The sequence below is a fragment of the Parasteatoda tepidariorum genome, chromosome 7, assembly GCF_982258835.1.
Source record: "Parasteatoda tepidariorum strain Cologne lab strain chromosome 7, Ptep-v5.0, whole genome shotgun sequence".
NCBI classification, from domain to species: Eukaryota; Metazoa; Arthropoda; class Arachnida; order Araneae; family Theridiidae; genus Parasteatoda; species Parasteatoda tepidariorum.
This window is the reverse complement of record NC_141761.1, coordinates 44,325,467-44,350,110: the sequence shown is the minus strand read 5'-3', so window position 1 is coordinate 44,350,110 and position 24,644 is coordinate 44,325,467. Positions and strand designations below refer to the sequence as shown.

General features: G+C 28.0%; 1 protein-coding gene across 1 annotated transcript in view; it reads right to left on the bottom strand.

The window, feature by feature from the left end:
* Positions 1–24,440, bottom strand: part of amon (prohormone processing protease amontillado) — a 276,980-nt gene extending 252,540 nt beyond the window's left edge. The window contains exon 1 of the mRNA XM_016069221.4: positions 24,025–24,440. Within this exon, the coding sequence (XP_015924707.1) occupies positions 24,025–24,210 (186 nt within the window). The 5' untranslated portion in view covers positions 24,211–24,440. The remainder of the gene's footprint in view (positions 1–24,024) is intronic.
* Positions 24,441–24,644: the final 204 nt, after the last annotated feature.

Sequence of the window (24,644 nt, the reverse complement as noted above, 5' to 3'; positions counted from 1 at the left end):
TGTTACTCAAAGGAAATGTGCTGCTTTTTTGTTGGAAAATTTTGATGCATTTCAGACCCTGTTAAATTAAATTTATAAAATCTTTTATTGTAGTTTATTTATACAGATTGCATTATTAAATATAATTTTAACTTTACTTAGATTTTTGTAAATTATATATTTATGTGTAGGTAAATATTTAAACATTATTTAACCTTTATTTTCTATTGTGACTTCGCGAGCTAGCATCCATGAATTGTGACAGCTTTTAATGGTTTTTAAAATTAAAAAGGCAACCCTTTTACAGTGATAATAAAAATTTTCTGTTATACAGTTTAATTTGGATGTTCCCTGTTACTTATGTGAATAAAATTTAATAAAATTGATTACGCATTGCTGATGGATTAATAAAGAAGCTTGTTAATTTCCATTTTTTTTATTTGAAAAATATAATTGAATAAAATAAAATGAAGTCACATCACTTTGTATAATAAAGATACTAAATTGTAACAGAAGGATAGAATTTCGAATATATTTCATAAGCTATCAACATAAAAAATTACACAATTTCATGTTCATCAGATAAACTTTTAAGATAAGAATGATTTTATAAAATAATGAGTACTTAATTGCTTAAGTTTGTATAAAATTACATTAGGAAAAAAAACTTTTTTTTTTCTGTATTTTTTTAAAGAATTTAAATATACTTTCTTTAGAATTTCAGTTTTTTAATTATAAATTCTTGGTAAAAGCTTAAATTTATTTATATTGTACGAATAGATTTACGTTTACAGAGTTTAAAAAAATTTCTTTCTCACCTGATAGCAAGCTAAAAGGAGCACTAGTAGACATCTTTCAATGAATTTAATAAAAATGTTATTACATTGTAAAGAATTTCGGATCAAATTACGGTAAAACGGAGCAGCATTCAGGGTGGCCCTAAAATCCCTTTTCACAGAACATGTTACGGGATAAAAAAAATATGATATACCGTAATTTTTACATTAATAATAAATAATACAGTAAAATCACTGAATCACTCTAATTAATTCACTATTACTGTAAAAACTACCGTATATTTTACGGTAAAAATGGATTTTACTAATGCTGCGTTTAAAGTGCCGATAATTTATACCATTATTGAACTGAAAGTTTTTACAGGAAGGTACTAAATATCAAGATTGTCACCATTAAATTAAGTTTTATCTACATACGAATTTTAATTTCTAGTAATTTTTAAATAAAAGCGGAAACTATATTAAACTATCGAGAATGGCTTCATTATAAGTCAACATTTAAATAAACATTTTATTCACTTTCTTGTGTCATTCACAATAAAGTAGTCAGCTAAATGTCGAAAATGAAAATAATCATTACAAACGTAAGACAATATCCACATTTCCTTGAGCAAATATTTTCTTAATTTTTCCTATTGTTAAGAACAACAAATTTGTTCAAGGAATGTGATTGGATTTTAATCTGAGGGAGTGTTTCTAACAGGAAAATAATTTAGTTGGAATGATGATTTAAGCAACAAAGGGTTTAAATTAACAACAAAGGGCTTAAGTCTCAGGATAACTAAACGTTATTAAATTTTTTAAACTAATTAAATGAAATAAGTGATTAGTTTCATTTATAAAATAGATGTAAACTAATTTATTGAAATTAAGTCCAAATACGTAATTTTATCTATCAAACATAATCAAATAAAAAAAATTAGACGGACAAAATATTTTTAGAAACAAAACTTTCTATTACAAACTAATAAATTTTAGTCAGCAATAACATTCACAGTTGGAATTTTCATTCTAAAATTACGGTGAAATAACCGAATAAAATACTGTGAATTACGTAAAAAAACAATCAATAAACGTTTTTTTTCTCACACAGTTTCAATATAATCTCTGTTATGGTTATTCAACTGTTTTGGGCTGAATAAGGTAAAAATATCAATTAAATAAATTGCTATTTAACTATTTTTACCGAGAGATTTCTAACAATATTGACAAGAAGAAATAACTTTTAACGTTCCGACTATTTTTATCGAGAATTTTTTTTTCTTTCAGTAAATATGCATTACTTAGTTTTAATAGCCTTTCATGGCCATAATAAATCTCAGTTTTTATCTAAATAAATATGGATGCAAATTTGCTTGTGAAAGTTATAAGTACTTTTCTTTCTTAAGAAGTATCTTTTAAGAAGAAAAAAATACTGCATTTATCCATGATTTTACTTTATTTTATTACAATAACTGTTAGAAACAAAGGAAAATTGTGGTTGTAAGTTTTCAGAAATTTCTAAATCAATGAGTAAATACGGAAATAAATTTGGACAAAATTTAATTGAATTAGCTCCAAAACATTCGTTTTATCGATCATTAACGAGAATAGTTAATAACAATTCTTTTAAAATTCATGCATTATTAACCAAAGAATTCATTCTCAGCCTTATTCCAACCAAAAACTAAATCAAATTTTCATCATGCCTTTTTATTAAATATTGTATCTAGTTATTTCATGCTTTTTTTGTCTATCTCAACTCATTTCAAAATAATCATATTTAAGCAACTAATAATTTTCCTTAACAGGCCCTATATGTTTCCTTGCTCTTGAATACCATATTTAAGTCTCTAATTTGTATTTCATTCTCTAATATATTTTTCAATAAATATGTTACATCTTTTTCTCAGAAAAACACTTAAAGTTATCTTTTGCCCTTACACTACATTATTATTCCCATATAAAGTTTGACGGCAGTGGTAGCATGTTGTTATTATAGAATGATTATTAATATGCTGTTCATTTTAAAGATTTTTGTCAAAAAATGAAACAACAGTGAACTGTAAAATATTATTCCTGAAAAAATTCCCATGATACCGTAAAACTTAACTAGAGGAGAAATCTAATATACCGTAATATATTTACAGTAATATTTACTGAATCACTGTAATTGAAAAAATATTACTACAAAAATTACGGTTATAAATTTTACAGTAAAAAGTACTGGCATCCTGAGTGATGATACTTTCTTACAGAAATTTTATCAAGAATTTTTTTAACAAGTGAATCGCAAGTTATTACGTAAATGAAAAAAACAAAATTTTCTTATAAAATTTTTGAAGAAACTTTTCTTCTTACACTGCAGCCCTGTTCCCGTATCCAAATTTGACAGCGGAAGCATGGTGTTATAAGACCATTGTTAATAACATACAGTGTATTCTTAAGAATTTTGTTTAAAATTACGTTAATTTGAAAGAAAATGCCAATGATTCGAGAATTATTACTTAAATAACAAAACAAAACATTCTTATCAAACTCTTGACGTAAGCTTTCCTCCTTACACTAAAGCTGTTACCATATAAAGCTTAACAGCAACAAAAAAAAACTGTAATAAGACACTTTGTTAGAATCAATCATCGAGAAAGATAAGAATAAAATCTTTTAAGTTTCCTTTATTTGTCTCTTGAAATCGAAGAGCAATATTATTCTTTTCTTTTGCTCTATAAATTAATTTATAGAGCAATAGAACAATTAAGAAGTGCATCAGTTTAAGAAGTGCATGATTACCATTAGCACGATTAAAAAATTTCATTCATTTTCAATATACTTTTTTTAAAACTAAATATATTCCTTATTTTTGTTTCCAACGATGAATTTAAGCAATCGAACAAGAGTAATGTTGCCAGAACACTTTTCTTTAGAAAATCATTCATACACGGTTGCTTCCCTAACTGTTAATGTAAGATACGGAAATCATAAGAGTATTATTTTCTTATTACATTTTATATTAAATGAATACACTTTGCACTCTTTACTTAAGCTCTGTTAGCTAAACTAATCTCTTAATGGGAAATGGATGTAGGTTTGTACAAATACCCATATACACCCACGCCTTAATCCAGAAGACGTGGTAACTTTCAATTCGATATTACACCCTATTCCTATCTTCGTGAGGAAAAAAACTACTTTCTCATGGGGTTTCGAATGTAAATAGGATGGGAATTTCTGAGTCACATCCATTTTAAGCAAAACTCTTTTCATCCGGACACTGAGAAACTGCTTTCCAGTTCGACTTGCAGTCCTCTAAAATAGATTAAGGTCAATGGCTGATGAAAAGTGTTCTGGTATTAACCGTTTTATTGTAAAGATGGATTTTACTGTTAATAATACAGGCACAAAAATTAAGTAATGCTCGAATAAAAGCTAACATGATAATTGTTTTTAATGGCTGGTATAGAACTATCACGTTTTAAGCTACAGAAGATGCCGGAAGTGATGCTCTTTTAATTTTACCCGGTTGGTAGTTGTTATCCTCTCATTGACATTATCCATGCTGCCAGAAATACCCGGCCACATTAACACATCACACAACAAAGGACAAGCACACCAGAAGAGCAAGAGAGACATGCTTGCACAGAGCGAAATAATGTAGTGCTGCCACCTGGAGAGAAGTAAAATAGTTATATATTTGTTTTCCATGTGAACCAATTTAAAGAGAGGGTGAAAAATTTATTCAATAACTACAGTAGAGATCGAACCCAAGATCTTAATGTCAGCAAACTGATTTTAAAACATCATGAAAAAGTTACGAAGCTTTATATAGCAACCCTATGAATTACCTTATTGAAAACTTCATAGGCTTCAAAAATATACAAAAATGACATGGCAGTCGACATGTTTCAACCTCATCAAAAGAAAAAAAAATTCTCCCTCCAGTCACGTTGACTCTTCTTGATACCCTGGAATCTTATTTTATTCATTTGTATGATGATTCCCTTGCTAACGATAGTAGTTCGTCCCCATTTCTCTATAACGTGTGGAAATCTATTTTAACCTGATTTGCTTCTCGATCACTGTGTTTTTTTCTTGTTCTGTTTTTTATCATTTTTCTCTCTTGGTTTCGGTGGTTTCTCTAGATTTTGTTTCGTATCTTTATTTTTCCATTTTTCGTTGGCTACTTAAATTTTTCTTTCAAATCATTTTTGTTTCGTTACATTCACGTCTGTCAAGTTTTGAAAATGGGGACCTATTTTTTATGCTCTTGAAGCATGTCAACTGTCATTTCATTTTTGTATATTTTTGAAGAGAATGAAAATTTTAATCAGGTAATGTCTTATCTCTTCAGTTTCTTGGGATTATTTATTTAATTTAATCGTAGGAATTAACTGTAGACTCTACTCTTTACTGAAGCTCGTTAAAACCACGGGAATTGCTTTTTCCCTCAAAGAATGAAGCTGACCGTATAAATTAACAGCCAACTCTACAACTTTTATGGAATTTTCCTACAGTGTAATGAAAAATGTCTACATCATCAAATTAAAACTTGCTAAACACCCACTTCAATCACGATGTTTTCATTATTATAAAATTAACCATTTTAAACTTATGTTTATAAGTTTAAAACTTTTTATTCAGTGCTGATTATTATTTGCCAGCCACATTTTTTCTGGAAAAGTGGGGTCATTTTCTTGAGCGTAACGAGTATTATTTGAGCGGCAACTGTTTGAAAAATGAGTTTAGCAATCTTTTTGGAGGTTAGCGAGCTGGGGATAGTCCCTTAATTGATAACAATATATTTTTTTAACTTATTTAATAGTTAAACTAACAGTTTTTAAATAATTTAGTTTTGACATAATTCTTTAATTTTATTAGAATGAAAAAATGCTAAATTTGTGCAAAATAAATTTAAGAAAATCATTTTGATAAAATTATCTGAAAATAACCTTAGCTGGAAGCATGAGAATTCTAAAACTACTTTTGGTTTGTGTCTCATGTGTTGCGTGCATTAATATTATTATGTAAATGAAAATAACAATATTAAATTAAATATGTCAAAAAAACTTTTTTCAGTTTTTTTTTTTAAATCCTTTCATATATATATATTACATGGAAACAAAATCATAGCTGTTTTTGGTAAGAATACTTTAATACAAAACCCTTATCAAAACAATTCAGGTATTTTTGAGGCAGAAACTAGTTATTTAGTTTTTGTTATTGCATCCTGTTTGCTTCCTACTTTTTTCTTTCATTCTGTGTAGTGACATTGAGGAATGTTCCTGTTTATGAAACAGAAACCGAAATGTCCTTTTTTTGGCACTATTATTCAGTTTCGTCACTATGTTTCACTTTGTTTGCCAAAAAAAAAAAAAAAAAAAAAAAAAAAAAAAAAAAAACTACAACAATTTTGAACTTCCGAACTTAGTATTAAATAGTATTAAAAATGATTAAATGGATTTAAATTCTGAAGTTTAGAACAGGTTTGTAGAAATATCGGTATCCATTTTGCGATCTAATTCAAATTCATTTAAACATCTGGAGTGCGAGGTTTATTTAGGGCATTGTGTTTTTGTTCTCTCTTTTTCTTAACTTTTTTCTGCAGTGCACATCTTATAACATGCTATAATTAAATTATAAAATACTATTTTCAATTTAACTGTTTTGTTAATATCAATTCTAGAGTGCAATTAGTAAAATTTAAGAAACAATGTTTCATATGAGTCGCTCAGAAGCCAATGCGGTTAAGTCCAAAACACAAAAATTGAGAAAATTAATATTTTTTGATACATTAGTTTTTAAAATTCTTGGTTTATTAATTTAATTAGAAAAGTGTATAAAGTCTTTTTTAGAGGTGTAAACTCTGCAAAAAAACGAGATATGTACAGGATGTGTAAATAAAAACGCAAGTATTTATTGAAATAATGACAGCATCTTAAAAATTTTAGGACTTATACCTTTTGGCAGCTGAAAAAGATAAGAAATTTATGTAAAAATAATAAAATTCCCATAGTATTAAAAATATCCCTTAGTATCCCTTAGTATTAAAAATACTACGTCTGGCAACCCTAAATTACTATGAATTTCTTGTTTTTCAGTGTTACCAACAAATATCGAAATAAGAAGAATAATTTAATTTTTATTTCAAAGTTTATGTAAAAAAATATTGATAAAGGGTGGACTTATTCACAATGGCTTCTGAAATTATTATACAATATATTCAGAAGCTATTAAAAAAAGGGCTGTCTAACCTAGAAAAAAGTAACCAACGAGTAAATCCTTTAATAACAAAGAAGATTATTATTTATTTCATCAAAATTTCCAAAAATCAGAAAATATCAAAAAATGGACTTAACCGCATTGGCTTCTGAGCGACTCATATTTCCCATTAACTTTGGCATTTATCTATATCATCTATGTACCAGCAGTGTATCAAGCAGCTATTATTTTGTTTCTGGTGAACTTTTATTTTTAATACATCTAATTCATTTGAGCAAAACAAAACTTGAGAATTTTGAAAAAAAATTTACACTGCAGGAATTAAAATATAAAGTTATTTAATTGCCTAAATTAAATAGCATAAACTGAACAAGAAACATTGTTTTTGTAAAAGATAAACTCTTTAAATATTGTTACAATTGTTGTTAACACATTTAAGACAATAAGTTTTTGGTACCATCAGTATATAGTTAACGAATGAGTTCAAAAACACATTTTTTTTATTCCTAAACTCAGTTAAAAATAAAATACTAAAAACTCAGTGACGCAACAGCCCATAGAGGGCCAATACTGTGCCCATCTCAGTTTCCTTGACCTTGGGCTCTAGGGTGCAGGGGCAGGATGTTCCGGCTAGGTGGTTTGCCGAGCGCGAAAACCCCAGTGTTTAGTTCCCAAGCCTGCTTGGTACTCATTTATCGATCCACTGAAGGGATGAAAGGCTGAGTCAACCTTGCCCGGCCCGAGGATCGAACCTAGAACCTGTAGCACGGGAGCGCGAAGCACTACCACTCAGCCACCGGGTGTAAATACTAACTTATATATAAAAAATAAAATACTAACTTACTGAAAAATCTCCCACTATTTAAAAAATGTGCTGAATGCTTTCTTTGTTTTGATGTTTCAAAATTATTCTGGAACATATTCAGCGTAAAAACTATTCAAAAATATCCCTTTAGAATAAATAAACTTCAATATCTAACGAGTCTTTTGATGAAACCAGGATTTTAGAAGCAGCGAGCGATTCTTTAAATATCAAAGGATATTCCTAGAATTAAAGTTTGAATATTTGGTTTGCCTAGACTCCTTTGAGATATAAATTATTCAATGCGTGTTGTTTGCTTTCCTGCTTTATAACTTCATTGGAAACTTCAAATGAGTGCCTCGAATCTGCTTGGAATTATAATGAGAAATTCGAGTTATCAAAAATAGAAAATCGCAGTTGATTCTATTCATGACTTCTGAATAACTTTCGAGAGAAATGCCCCAAGACGGAAATTGAAGATCCAATTTCTAAATCAATGAAATCTCTTTATATGAGAGAATGGGTTGCTAAGGATACTATATGATATAGATTTCTGTACGATCAGTATCCATATAGTTACTTTTTTATGGTATTTTAAGAATAAAGGATGCACTATGATAAGAATTATGGTCAAAACTGTGGTAAAATTTACAGTTATTCTTGGTTTTCAGGAACACCAAGTGAGGTAACTTTTACCGAAGCACATTGGTGATGATTTTGGTAAAATTAGGAATGAAATATTATTTTAAAAAATTTTACAAAATTTGATAAATGAAGAATAATATGGTAATTTTATCATGGTACTAAGGGAATTAATTAATGACTATGTCAACCTTCATCTATCACAAGGTACCTCTTGATAGAATCAAGTTGACATGTCTTATATACTAGTGAATTGGTATTTAATATTTATAGTGGTAGTTACGCCACAATACCTTAGAGCCATTAATTTGGAAAAATTTACTTCTCAGTTGTCTGTTTTTACTAAATGTATGGTAATAAGAACTATAATTTTCAAAACCAAAATTTTCATATGGGGGGGGGGGAAGTACCAACTGAATGGTTTAAATACCGTATATTTTGGTTTCATTAACAAGAATTAGCATTTTTTTTTTACCAAAAATGTCATTACCATATAGAACGGTGATTTTTCTAACTTTTTCGCTCCGTGCATTTTTGTCATAGAAAATAAAATAATAAAGTAAATTAGCAACTGGAAATACAGCAACTTTCTTTGAACATAAAATTGATTATGCGTACTTATTATGACATTACGTGGGTCAAAGTCGTGAGAAATATTAACAATGTGTTTAAAGAAATCCTAGTAGGTAGAAAGTGCTGTAACTACAGCCAATATCTTAAATGGGTGGAAACTATTAAACAGAGAGAGGAGACCATAAAGCTAATAGGAACTATTTGAATGGTACATATCTTGCATGTGCTTTTTTATACGTAACCCATCATCTTTTTTTAGTGCAGCATGAAGCCCGGTAAGAAAAAGTGTAGCCATAATAAATTGAAATTAAACCTTCCTAGCCTTTTGTTTAAATAGTTCATTAAGTTAGCAAGATAATATCCGCACTATATATAGCATATATATATAGTTAGTTAGTTAGCATATATATATATATATATATATATATATATATATATATATATATATATATATATATATATATATATATATATATATATATATATATATATATATATATATATATATATATATATATATATATATATATATATATATATGTAAAGAGAGAGAGATGTGTGTATGTATTTAAACGTAGAACACTCACTAAATATTAAAAAACATCGATGTGAACCTTTCTAGACTGAAATATAAAAAATTTTTGTTACTAATATATAGATAATAAATATTCTTTGAACGCTCTATACTTCGAAAGAAATATTTTCAGAACGTTTTTATTAATATATTGTAAATCTAATTCAAATTCCTTACAAACGAAATTAGTTTCTCTTAAGTGAAATACCAAGAATCCTTTGTTTAAAATGTTTTTAATTAAATAGATTAGAATTTACACACATTCTATCTAGTTGCAAACAATAATTGAAAAAAATTACTTTTAAATATTTATTTCCTATCTGATGAAAGCAAAAGAAATATCAAAACATTTTGCTACGTTAAGGCTTTCAAATGATTAATTAATGCTGTTGCTAAGAAAATGTTTTTTTTATGATGAAATGAATAAAAACTTTAAATGCAAATTATGTTTATGAACTAATTAAAAAACAATTTTCTAATTAAGGGGGAGAATTTAATATGAAGGCACAATGGCAATAATTACAACCAAATTGCTTTGGTGGAATTTTGAAAGTATTCTAATTGATTTATTTCAAAGAATCATACGATTTAATAAATAGAACAAATATTTTATTTAAAAATGACGAAAAAAAATGATCGAAAAATTGTCTTTCGCTTGAATTCTCTCTACATTTTAATCTGATTAATTAAACTTTTAATAATTTAAATATGTTTTTTAAATTATACTTTAATGTATTTTACAATACATTCGAAATTAAAAATATTTTTTTCTGTGTAAGAGGGGCCAAAATTTTTCGCCAAATATAAAACCATTTAATATTTTTTAGAATGGAGCTATTGATAAAATATTTCCACTTGTATACCTTTAAAATTTCTGATAACTGATTTTATTTTAAAGATATTTTCTCCTTTTTTTTTAAATTCACATTTTTCTCTCTAAATCGAATGAAATTAAGAAATTCTCTTATCTTTCTAAATTTTTTTTCAATGAATACTTTGCGATCGCAATTATGCTGCTAAACTTCTTCATGGATTTAAAAATTTTTTAATTTATTCAAAACATTTTAAACAGGTCTATATAGCTTTAATTTTAAGATTTGAACAATTTAATGGATAGTTTTCACCACCCTTTTATTTTTTTGTGATGACTTTAAGAAATTATTTGATTTTAATTGATGGAATTAATTGGAAGAAGGTAATGATAACTATCACTACTGCAATGCATCTAATAAACCATTTTAATAATTACACATAAAATGATAGCTATTACACACTATACACACTATATAATAATTACACAACAAGTGGATCAATCATAGATGGTTGGTTGGCTGGTGTCGTGTCATGGACACAAAATAATTTTAAATTAAAAAAAAAGTATGGTTAAAATTACCAAAATATGGTCATACTTACCATATTTATGGTTCTATGGGAATACCAAAAAGCACAATATTTTTTTTCCAATTCGCTTTGTTAATGACCTTTTGTGAAATCCACAATAAATAATGGTTTTCCTACCATTCTATTTAGTAGCAAATGGGGCAAAATTCCGCAATTTTATGATGATACCTTAGAGCATGGCATAAAAATGATTTATTAGATTAAATTTACTCTTCAGTTTGAAGTTTTTTGTAGTTGCTTGGCAATAAGAACTATAATTTGGAAAACCAAAATTTACGGCAAACCGTTATCATACACTGTTGGGATTTTAACTCCACAATTATGATAAAATATCTGGCAGCAGTCTGTTCATCCGATTAACCGTAAAGTTTATAAAAAAGAGCATTTTTTAATTTTGTAGTTTTGAAGCCGTTCGGAACTAGTATGCTTATAAAATCATGAATACAAAACTGTGATGTAATGATTACTTGTCAAATGAGCCAATGAGATTACAGAATAAGTGAGCCAATGAAATAATAAACTTAATTGGATTACGCATTAGTCAAATGCTTTAATACTACTAAAATTTAACATGCGGCCATACAAAGAAGAGATGATTACTTTGCTATAAATTTCTTCAAAGTTTCATATTTCCTGCAAGACTCATACGTTTTTTTAGTCTGAAACATTAAAAGTAACAAGATGTAATTTACATTGCCAAGTTTTCTTTTTAATTAAAACGTCCGCTTAAATCATAATCCGACCAAAAATAATCAACCATAATTAAACCTTTTAGAGTTTCTGACCATTCAAATACAGCTAACTAGTTTTAATACTGTTGGAAATTAGTCGGTGTAAATTTTCATGTTGTTTTAAATTACTATGGTTTTAAAATAGGTGTTTAAGAAATTTAAACATTTTACACTTAAAATAGCATTTGATAGTGGCATTTGTGTGTCTACATTCCTCTGTAATATTCTTGTGTTAACATTTTTTTAAATATGTTTTTCAGTTTAGTGAATGATATTTCAAACATTTTGTGATTTTCTTTTATTAAAATATTTTTAATTTGTAATATTCCTTTGATGTAGACGTTTTCTGTCTGCAGCGCTATCTGAGAAAATGTTTCACTAAAATCAGAAATTATGCCGAAAAATAACAAATATTCAAAAAAAATTTTAGTTATAAGGTTTTAAGGACTACCAGTCTGGTTTCTGACTCTCAGTTGATAATACAAAGATTAATGTTAATGTGGGATGTTTGTTTTTGTTTACTAAAAATTCACTTAAACGCCATTACTCTTTATTCCGACTTTTTTATCATGAACTGTCTATCTCTCCTCACATTACGCTATTGCCAATTCATTCTAAAATTAGTATGACAAAAGCTGTTTCTGGAAAACATATTGGGTTGTTCAGAAAGTTAATTCGCCCCCCCCCGCCCAATAGAAGACATAGTTGTATTTTTCACTATGTACTTCACACTTAAGCTGCTCAGTTATTATACTTTTTGCCATCTGATAAGCTGCAAAAATATATGGAATAAATATCAGAATGTTTGGGAAGAAGTTCGATTGATTCTAAGCAGTAGTTTTTGGTTGGAGTTCTTTCGAATATGGAGAGTAAAAAAGCTGAATGTCCGGAACTTTCTGCTTTTGTAAAATGTTAAAATCCTGTTCAGGAAAGAGAAAAAATATCCGACGGATATGGAGAAAATGATATGGATAGACTAGTGCCGAAACCAGTTGGCAGAATTTCGATCAGGTAATTTTGATGCTGCAGCTGATGAGGAAAGCATTTGAAGCTGTTGAAGACACAATAAAGTTATTAAATTGTGCAAACTTGTGTATAACAACTCGTAAGATCGATGATATATTAAATTTATCAAATTTAACCGTTAATGATCTTTAAAATGCTTAGGTATAAACTCAGAAGTCGACATATGGATTTCTCATGTTTTTACGGAAACAAATCTGTGCCGTCGCGTTGACATCTGTGATTTTCTTCTTAAACGTCAAGAAAATGATCCATTTTTGAAGCGCATCTTCATTGGGGATGAGAAATGGGTTATCTAAAACAACGCTAGAGATCATGGATAAAAGGAGATAATTTGGCTCAAAAATCACCTGCATCAGTTTTTCTTGCTAGCAACAATTTGTAGAAATATGACAATAGGTATTAGGACCGAAATGGATTATGTATGTTATGGGCAATGTAATTATTTAGGTCAGTATTCATAATGCTTAGTTATTATGAATAGTGACCATTAAAATTGGGCAATTTGATAAATTTGAATTACTTTACGATAATTTCTCACATTGCCCGGTCATTATAAATACCGCTATTATTTTTTTGGGTACTTTGATTAATTGTCAGCAATGGGACAACCACATGCGTGTGGTATGATTCTGGCTGGCCAATGTTCACCGGTGAATGTTGACAATCAAATTAGTCGCTTTGTTGAATGTCCGAAATATTTATTACATCCAATTTGAGACTAATTTATTCGTGGATATAATTACATTTATTCGATATTTTAATACTTACTGACGATAGATTAGAACAAACATCAGTGTTTGGAGTATCGGGCAAATATATACCGGGCAATGGCACTTGACTTTAAAAAAATATCAGTGTAGGGTATACCGGGCAAATGTATACCGGGCAGTGGCACTTGACCTTAAAAAAACGTCAGTGTAAGATATACCGGGCAAATGTATACCGGGCAATGGCACTTAACCAGATCTAGTATGACTGGACCTTTGGTAAATGTCCGAAATATATACTAGGTCTAGTGCCACTTTTGCTATAGCTTAAATATTAAAAAAAAATTAAACAAAGTGTTTGAATCAATTTTAAACTGATACCAAAATTATTGCTCTAAAATTTAAACAAAAAATAATAAAAACTGCGCCAGATAAGAGTAATTGAAGTAGTTGCTTTATACAGCGCATGTGCGGGAAAAAATTTTGAAAAAAATTATCCAGGTGCATCTAAAAGTGGATGAATATCCCAAGACACCTTGTGGCTGTGTGTGACACAAATTGCCCACTTGACTTTTAGCATTATGCATAATGACCCGGCAATGTAATGATTGCAACATAATTTATCATTTTGTCATATCCTTTTGGGCACTTTTTAAATTGCCCGGGCATTATAAACAATGCCTAATTATTTACATTGTCCGTGACATATATATTTGAATAAAACATTAATTCCTTATAAGAAATATATATCTTTCATTTTTGAATGAATAAATGAAATTACTTTCCAAACAACCCAATATTTTAAACACTTTTGCAATATTAGAACATGAAATCCAAAGTTTGTTTCAAATAAGAATGAAAGTGAAAAACAAGGGGGAAAAAGCGATGAAAATATCAAGAACTATTCAAATGAAAACTCAGAATACCTAACCTGCATACAAGATAGCAATTAGATTTTCTGATGTCCTCATTAAAACAGATGCTCTCAGTTTAATCCCGTATGCCACTCGTTAGTATATGTTGAACCCACGCTGTTTGTCAAATGCTACCTAAACGACACATCATTAACAATATCGTTTCTCTACTGTTACTAAATCTTTAGTGCTTGGTCTTTGGCTGCTATAGTTGTAATTTGGGATTATTTCACCCTCATTGGAAGAGATAAATGCTTATATTTAGAAATGATTTCAAATCAAAGGTTTTGGTTATTCTAGACAACCAATATGAAAACCTATTCTTATCAATTAAAGGCATAAACTGCGTAGATTAAATTTAATGATTGCACTGAGAAAAGAAAATGCTTAAAACAACTAAAACTCGGTAAATTAAACTGCGGGAACAACAAAACTGTCGATAATTTTTACGCTTCGGTTAGGATTTTGATAAAATTGGCAACCAAATATTTTTTTTTGTAATTTGTGATAAAATCTTGCAAATATGGCAAAAAATTTTAAAATTATGATATCTTAGTGCTTGGCAAAAAACCTTTTATCCTGGCAGAAAAACTATTTCACATTTCAGTATTGAATTTTTTACAAAATGTGTGTGGTAATAAAAACTATCATTTAAGAATTTTCGATGCTCCGTATGAACGTAAAAATTATCCTATGAATGGTTTAAATACCATTTATTTTGTTTTTATTAACAGAAAGTACGGTTTTTATACCAGCAATGTCATCACCATACAATACGGAAATTTCACCTGATTTTTTTTTCATCGTGTGGAGGAGGAACTATATTTATATGCTATATTTTGGTTCTATATAATTAATTAGAACAGAAGTATATAATTATATAGTAAATGAATTAACTGTATAAATATAAAAATGAATTAATTTTAAAGATAAAAATTGAAACTTTAAACATTTGATTTATTGATTACTAGACAAATATTCTTGTGTACAAAAAAAAGTCCAAAATAAGTTTTGTAACACATTATATTACCAGACGCTAGAGATCATTAGGCACACTATATATGCAAATACAACAGAAACATATTTTTTTGCATCGGACGTAAATATGCGTTTTGTTTATGATATATGGGATTGCAAGATAATAAAGATTATCGGACGCACTAAATAATTATTATGTCTTTTTTGTATTAGAAGTAAATGCATTAAGAATTCAGATTAACATTCCCACTTAATATATGCTCTTCTATCAATTTAAGCAAGAATCTAGTTCTCATATATCATTGTCATAATGCTCTAACAGAAATATAGAAAAATCGGTTCTTCGCTAAAACATGATGCAGCGTTAAATTGAAGCATTTTTAAGAAGATATTAAAATGAACCATGCCATTGTATATGCAACCATATCAGCGTATGATTAATTTATATAATAATGTGGTTCAACTTTGCGCCATATTAAAGTGGCATCAAATTAGATCAATGTAATCGTTCATCGCCTTCCAAAATTTCTAACGGAACACTGTTAGAAATTTCTCGGAAAAAAAGGTGAAATAAAAATTTATTTTATTGCTATTTCACCATATACAAACTAAACAGTCAAATAACCGTAAACAAAATGGTAATCAAACTGTTAACTGTGAGAAAAACTGTTTTAGAATTTTAGCTCTCCAACTAAACTAAGCTACCCACCTAATAAAGCTACTTAGTTTCTTGCAGCTGCTTACATATTATAGCCGAGAGTAGCAATCTGTCAATCTCATGATTGATAGAACTGGAGTTCGCGTCCTAGCGTTGACACCCCATTATTTCTTCCATTCACTTCAACGAATAAAGATTATCCAGTGTCTTGCTCTCTTCAATTTGGGTCTAGCACTCTCCAGTGCCCATTACCTAACGAAAAGCCTAGCTCCTATGTCCAGTTATATTTCTTTTTTTCGCTTTAAAACCATACTAATTGTAAATGGTTAAAAACTGGTAGATAGGTAAAAGAAAAGGTAAAAGATATTCTTTACCGTAAACTTAACGGTCAATCGGATGGACAAATTGCTGACGGTTATTTCACCATTATTTCAGAATGAAAATTCAAGCACAGTAGAGTATTAAAGATTTAAAATAACATTTCTAAACTTTGTTTAAAAAGTGAAATGCTTATTCATAATATTTTTCTTGTAAAATAATCAATTAATTACTTTGAAATAGTAATAGTTTTTGTCATCGTACTTATCAATTACAATATATTGATACCAATTACAAGCAAATTTTTCAATTTTATTGCAAAATATATAAATTCTTAGGTTCTTGAAAAAATATATATTTATGTGTAATCGCAAAACAATACATCAAGGCTATTTATTTCTTTTTAATTCTACATTTAAGTATATCAAAAATTCCGAAGATGCTTTAAATGAAACTATTAAAATACTTTCATTTATATTGGTTAATGCAATATATTCTTTATTAGAATAAAATCAGCAATTGGAAGTTTTGCTAATAAAAAATGCCATACTTTTCCGAAAAAAATATCAAGAAGTTGATATGAGATATTTTGGGGATAAAAAACAAATATATAGTTGCTAAGCAACTAACAAATATTTCGGCGAGGAAAACAACGTTCTCCCAAATAGCTATGATAAGGAATTTTCAGCATTTTCCTTAACTGTATTTCTGCTTTATATAAACCAGAAAATTTATTCTAACTAAATATTCAAGCTTATTATGATTATTTAAATTTATTAAAATATTGCGTGACAAATAATATTTATTGCATAATCGGATTCCAATTGTTGCAGAGTTTTGTATTTAAAGCTATTTTAAAGTATTTGATTATGAATTATAGTATAGTAACTTAAATACCAACTAAGTTTATAGATTTTAGATGCGCAGCAGCTTTTATCTTCTTGTCGAACATAAATAGGTGCAAATAAATTGCTTAGGCCATAAGTAGCTTATTTATACCTATTTATATTCGATCAAATGCATAGATTAAAAGCAATGCAAATTTTGTTAATGGTAATTTAAAAAATTTCTCGTTTTTATTATTTTTTCATAAAATACATATGAAAATTGCAATTATTGGACAAATGAATAACATAGTGTCTTTCAGTTTTCCCACTTAAGAAATCAGATTTATTTTGCCTCTTTATATATGTTTTATTTTTATCACAAATAAAAAAACTAATATATAAGATAAAATACTTGAATTGATTAAATAATTTGTTTCTCCTTCAACACAAAGGACCAGTATGAGAAACTAATTCACTTCAAAACACTATAGAAAAGTCGCGTAGTCCAATCTTGATTCAGGAAATTTTATGGAGAAAATAAATTAAACAAAACTTTAAGACTACAAATCGTAGAAAAGAATAATTAATTCATGTTACAAATATAATCGACGGAAGTCAGCAAAAATAAGACTGAGGAACTAAATAATAAACCACAAAGTGTCAACTATTAAAATCTATTGAAAAAATTTTAATATTGCAAAAAAGCACTGCGATTCGTTGTTAAGAAATGAACTTTAAGAATATCACCATGATATCCTTAAGTATAATCATCATTAATCATTATCTTTATGCAAATGTACTAGATTTACAAACGAATTTTATTTCATGAATTGGTGCATATATAAATCCTAAATTATTAACTATCACTTATATTACTATGATTTCAAATGTTTGCTTTACTAAATACCAAAAGTAATAGCAGCTACTTTATACCGAGTAGGGTTTTTCACTACGACAGGGACTGCCTTTGGTTCTATATCACTTTGGTGTAAAATAGTTACAAGCGTTTTTGTTGATGGGATACACTAAAAATTTTTAAAGATTAATATTATGCAAAAATATGAATAGATTAAACTTCTTTTTTAGGTCTAATAAGTAAAGTTATACATTTTTTGTCGTAAAGTTGGAACAATTTTTAAAAATATTCTTTTCGTTAATAATTTAAAATTTTCACTTCTGAAAAATGTACTATGCTTTTTTTTGGGGCAGTAATATAAAATTTTAAAGTTTCATTAACCTCTAAAATGTTTTTTTTTACAATATAAGAATTTATTTTAAAAGGGAAATTATTTTTGATATTATAAATTGTTTTTAAATTCAAAAGTTACAAATGGCAATAATTATTTCTTTTAATTGAAAATTTATCCATCATTTTACATTGATTTAAAAAATATTTTCATATTTAAACATTTTAAACTTCTCTAAAACAATAAATCCTTTATACGTCCTTTCGATAATCAGGCAATACTTTAAATACATCTTAAAACTGCTATCATTTGTAATAAAATTCATAATTTTAATTGTTATGACTTATTTTCTTCAACACTTTCTTTCTAATTTAGCAAACATAGCAGTCAAAACTATTTAATTAAAATCAGGTTTATTAGATTTTAAATAATTGTCTCCTTTGAAATGCTCAAAGCATTATATTTCTCACACAATAATTGTGAAACAACGATGAAATGAATAATTCACTTAGCTACTTTTGAAATACAATCTACTATATTATAAAGCCAAACAAACAAATAAATAAACTCGGCTCATATTTCATTCAATTCTCCTCTAATTGAGTTCTATAAATACATCTATAATAATATATTCCATAAAATATTCTAGCTCTGTTAATATGCTTGATTGGTCACGAATATTTACATGAAGATTACAGAGCTGCATCGGGGACCATAATCACGTTAACCACTGCAAATAGAACAATAAATATTTCGTTTTTGTAGACTAACAGAATGTCAGTCAAATAGATACATTAATTTACCAGTTGACATGAGTCGATTTGATATCTTTCCGAGATTCTTTTAATACTTCTTATAATTTTTGAGTAAAATTTCTTTGTGAACTAAGAAAAAATGGAATGATACTGTTTTAATTTGTTTTCGCTATTTTTAAATGCATAATAATATTATACAAAAATAAAAATACATGACTTTGAAATATAAGTATTTTACATATTACATACCATACGTTGTTTAGTTTAGGCATTAATCTACGGATGAGTAATACAATTATTGTATCTCTAATTATGATAATGTTTTTGATTAGTTTTTAAACATATAATAGCAGAATTAAAATTTCTTATACTACCCATTAAAATCATCCGTATTTTTTTTTATGGCACTTTTCAAAATTTTGTTTTACATAATAGTTTTTTTTTTCTGAATTGACAAAATTTTGTGCACTATGTGTTAAATATTATGGAAAATTTATAATGTTTTGATATTCCATTTTGAGGACACGTAATTTTTTTACAACTTTCATTCATAGATAATTCAAGATAGGACAATGGCTAAAGTACTCAGCTATCAAAGAATGGGAGTTCCATCCCCGATGATAGCCCACCCAGCTTCAAATAAGTCGGTACCAACTCGTCCGGGAAGTTAATGCGGCTAATGACCACATTGAAACCCTGAAGCAGATGGTCTTAAAATAGGAGAATCTTAACCTTCATGACCCCTTTGTCCTACTACAGACTGATTTTATTAGGGATTGTTAAAAGGCACATGAAGAAAAATATAATCTGTAAAGAAGATTATGATATGTTAATTTGAGGATTAATGAAGTAGAATAAAATGAACCTATTCTGCTATAAAAAGTTATTTTATATACAATTACATTAAAAATTTTCATCAAACTGCGAAGTGCTTTGATAACTTTAGCAAAAAAAAAATTAAGAACTTCTTTAAGAAAGTGTACATTATGTTGCATGCTTATACAACTTAAATAATTGGTCGTTTTTCAGTTTTAGATTATGGCGCGAGTTTATTCATCACAAGAATGTTCCTCTTTTTCTTCTTTAAATGTTGCTGCTAAAAAAATTATTTTTTGACGATGTCTACTCACTCCCAAATTAAAAATTCTGTTAACTTCCTAATTATACATTTTAATTATTGCAAGTTGTCTCATTAAAGTGCAGTTTTTACTAAACTTTAGTAACCGAAAGAAATAGACAATTTGAATAGCTGCTTTGAATTATTGGTTAGAGAGAATTTATTTTTATTATTAATATTTAATTTCTTGTTTCAATAAAGCCTCACATTTTCTTGTCAAGGAGTTATATTTAACCACAGTAAAATTTTTGCAATCTAGTTAGAAGTTTACTGTCGTTTAGTAAATTAAAAGTATTTCAAAAACCTTTAAGGTTCTAATTTTTTATGGTTTTAAAATTTTGTAAGCTAGTATTAAAATAGCAGAAAGAAATAGGTTCAGAAGAAAAAGAAAGGTAGTGTAACTGTAACTGAATTTGAATTTTGTAATCTTTTACTAAAGAAGTGCTTTTAATGGATTTTAACGGATCTACTATTTCTTAACCCTTCTGAAAAAGAATTTTTAGATATGTGGATAATCAATCGCAAGTTAGGAGCCATGAGTTAATACAAGAATACCTTTTTTTATCCCCTATACTCTCATATCATGATAGTTGTTTTAAATTTCGCTTCGAGTTAAAATTTTATGAATTTTAACTTTTACAAATAAAAAATGTAAACAAATAAACAATTTCAGTCAGAATTTCTTATAGTAATTTTTAATAAATTTCATGAATAACAAGATTCAAAAGCTTCTTGAAAAAGTAAGAATGAAGCTTTGTTGAGTTCTGATGTTTCCAGCAGATTTCTATCTTAGTTTTAAAAATAATTAAGCTATGAATGCAAAAATAACATCAGATCATCAATAGATATTTAAAACTTAGTAAAAGACGCTCATACTACTTAACACCTATCAGTTTAAGCAAGTAAATCGAAACGCAACGGCATGACATTATTTGCAATCGGAATTGGCAATCATGATGTTAAAACAAAAATAACTTTTTTAAATATATAATTAAGATTGTAAATTTTCCCCCATCTTGTGGATTTTGAAAACTTATTACTAAGTATGTTTTCAATTTTATCTGATTTATTTCTAAAATTAGTCAAACATAAAATCTTTCTATAACGTAAAATCTAACCATTCTTAAGATTGCATGCTTAATAATAATATTATTATTATTAGTATGAAGAATGCAATCTTAAGTATATTCATAGTAAAAATTACTGAAAAAATATGTTGTGTATTATCAGAATTTGATAATATCACCAACATTTTGTCTCCTTTATCAATTTCTTTCAGTTTTAGAGGGTTGTTGAGAATGTATGTACTACGTCACCCTACTAAGGGCAGAGTGAATGTTCTATAATACTTAAGGACTATTCACTCAGACGTCATCCGACGCTTTTCAAAAAGTTTCTCTAGGTCCAACGGATTCCTGCGCCCTCTAGCAACACTTAAAGGAAACTGTTAACTGATACAGTAGGTTTATATTATTGACATTCTACGATTATATTAAGTGTTTCTGTCATAGTTTAGTTTATTTCAGAACAATTATAGTAAAAATGATGATTATATTTATTGCATTGAGGAATGAAGGAAATACTTCTGTGTGTGATATTAGCTATATAATTATGTTTTTTGTTTTGCATCATTCTAATAGAAATTGTTAAATAGAGATAGATTTGCGTGAACTTATGTTAGTGTCTCGAAATATTTCAATATTCTGCATTTATGTAGAAACTAAAATTTTCGAATTAATTCCAAATATTTTATTTTAGATTTAGTTTGTGTATGAAATGCTTCTGTCTTACTTTTATTTATTTTGATTAATTTCATTTTGTTAAATAAGAAATTCTACTATAATGAGGTAAAAAAGCAAAGTACATTCATAATATTTTCCGGGATTTATTCTTTAGTTCAAAAATGAGTAATGGTATATGATATTCATATATATAATTAAATTAAACATTTAATTAAACGTTAGAATAAATTCCAAACAAGGAAAATGGTGAGGAAATAAAAGGTGTAAAGTAAATTGCAATTTATTTTGAAAAATGCGCTTTAGTCTTCATTAACATCAGTTACATGCAGTTTATTCTTAAATAATAAACATCTATGCATTTCATCGAACAAAAATAAAGCAAATAACAAAAGAATTTCATAAATTCAGTTAAAAATAATATTTTAAAAAAACGATAAACCCATTAATCTATCAAGTAATTAAACTTCTTGTTGTAGCGTGGTGTAAAAATCGTCTGGGCCAGCTTCCAAATTTTTGTTCCATGTTTGGGGCAAATAGTTTACTGGGTACTGAGGAAAAAAAAGGGAAAGGAAAAAAAGCACGTCTCCTTTATATATGCTTTCACATTAGATTCGAAACTTCTTAAGTAATTCTATGTAACAGAATGTATAATTTGTGATTGTTTACTAAATATTTAATAGTTGTTAAAAACGTAGATTTTGAAATACAGCCGAATATGAGTACCACGTAAGAGAAATAAGTGTTAAGACTATATCAAAGATATACAAGGTATGCTTTATTTATATTACGTATGCTTGTCAAAAGAAACTTTTAAATCTGAAAAAAGAACGTGTTAGTATTTTGTATGAGAACTTGAATATTTATTCTATCAAAAAATTAATTAGTTAACGATTCAATAGAATAACTCAATATTATATCATTACAGCTGACCGTAACAATTTAGTCTTTTCAAAATAACCTTTACAGTTTGATTATACAAAAAAAAACAATATGAAATCTTAGATAATACATGAAATTATATCATTATTATTTGAAATTTTAAGATACATGAACATTTATCAAATGCTTCTATTTGAGAATTTTTGAACGATAATTTTAACATATTTCAGACACGATAATTTTAACATATTATTTAACGTATTTAAGAATTGACATTATTCAATTGTTTTGCTGGCATATTCTATTTAATTTAAAATGAACTAATTTGGTGAATTTTGGTTTACTTAGTCACTGGCGTTGTTCCTTCGTTGATGAGAATAAGAAATGAGCGTGTCCTAGTTTCCCAATTTGGACATACTGTTGCAGCTCTCATCTACATCATTTATTTTGCTTGTTGTTACTTGTTAATACAATTTTTTAACTGCAAAATCTGACTAGAAATAATTTTTAGTTAGTAAATCCCTTCAGATTAGATAGCAAAGAGTTGAGGATTATGAAAATTCAGCGCTTCATCGTTTACATTCAAAAATATTGACCTACTTTTCTAATCGTGTAAATAAGGAGAACAAAAAGTAATGCAATATGCAAAATAAAGTTCATTTTTTAGAATGATGATCAGTTTCAATTAATTAATCAGTTTACAATCAAGTTTACTGTTTCGCTTATTGCTAAAAATTGAGTTATAAAAATTTTAACAATTCCAAAGAATATGACACTCAATTGCTTTGACAAACATTTTCCTTATTTGCTTATTTACTTTTATTAAGATTGCTTAATTGATATTTATTTAATTTTTCCATAAAAATTAAATCAAAAATTATTTTTAATGCCACCAAGTCGTTTTGATGCAAATTCAGTTCTATCTCAACTCGATCTAATAAAACATACGCTAGACTTTGAAACTTTTAACAAACGCTTTAACCCAAAACAAACATCAACACATGATAAATGCTCATGAAATTATTCATAAAAATATACACAACATAATAAATATTTCAAATAAAAAATTTCAATAGCAATACAAAAAAGAAATGCAAAATTTATGCATTAAGAGCTGAAAATTATTACGAATAGAAAATAATATATTTTTATTTTCATTAATTTTAGAGAAATCTTGAATTTTAATTAAACCATAACATAAAATGCTAAAAATATTACTCACAGGTCCAATATTTGTAAATCCGTTCCTCTTGGCGACTTCGTTGGCGACTTCATTTCCGTGTCCATCAGTCAATTCGACGAGAAAAGCGTTGGTAAATACTTCCTCGGCCGAAACCACATCTCCACTGGTCAACGTGAAGACTACGGCGATGACCGATAGCCATTTCGCTAGCACAAGTGCAGGCATAAGGAACCTGCGGAACAATGGAAAATCGGTAGCGATCTATCTGCAGATCACCTTAGCAATAAATTACAGCCTGAAAATTTAGTACTAGTCTCAATCGTTTGCTACGATGACAGAGGGACTTGTGGTTGGAATCACCCTTATGACACCTTAGTCCCTAACAGAAAAGGTTTGCTATTCAAGCAAGGTGTCTGTGCATAGAATGTATTGGAAGGAGGCAGCTGGGGCGGCGTGCGGGCGATGACGTAATTGCGCGGGCGCAACGAATTGGTTTTGGTTAGAAGAGTTTTCGATCGATCCCTTCAATTTACTTAAGTTGGGTTCTTTTTTTCCTAGATTTTTTTTTTGCTCAAACCTTCCTGAAGAATGTTTCGCATATTTCTTTTCTGATATGTTTTGACATTCAGTCGAAGAAATATTGCAATGCGTTTTGCTGA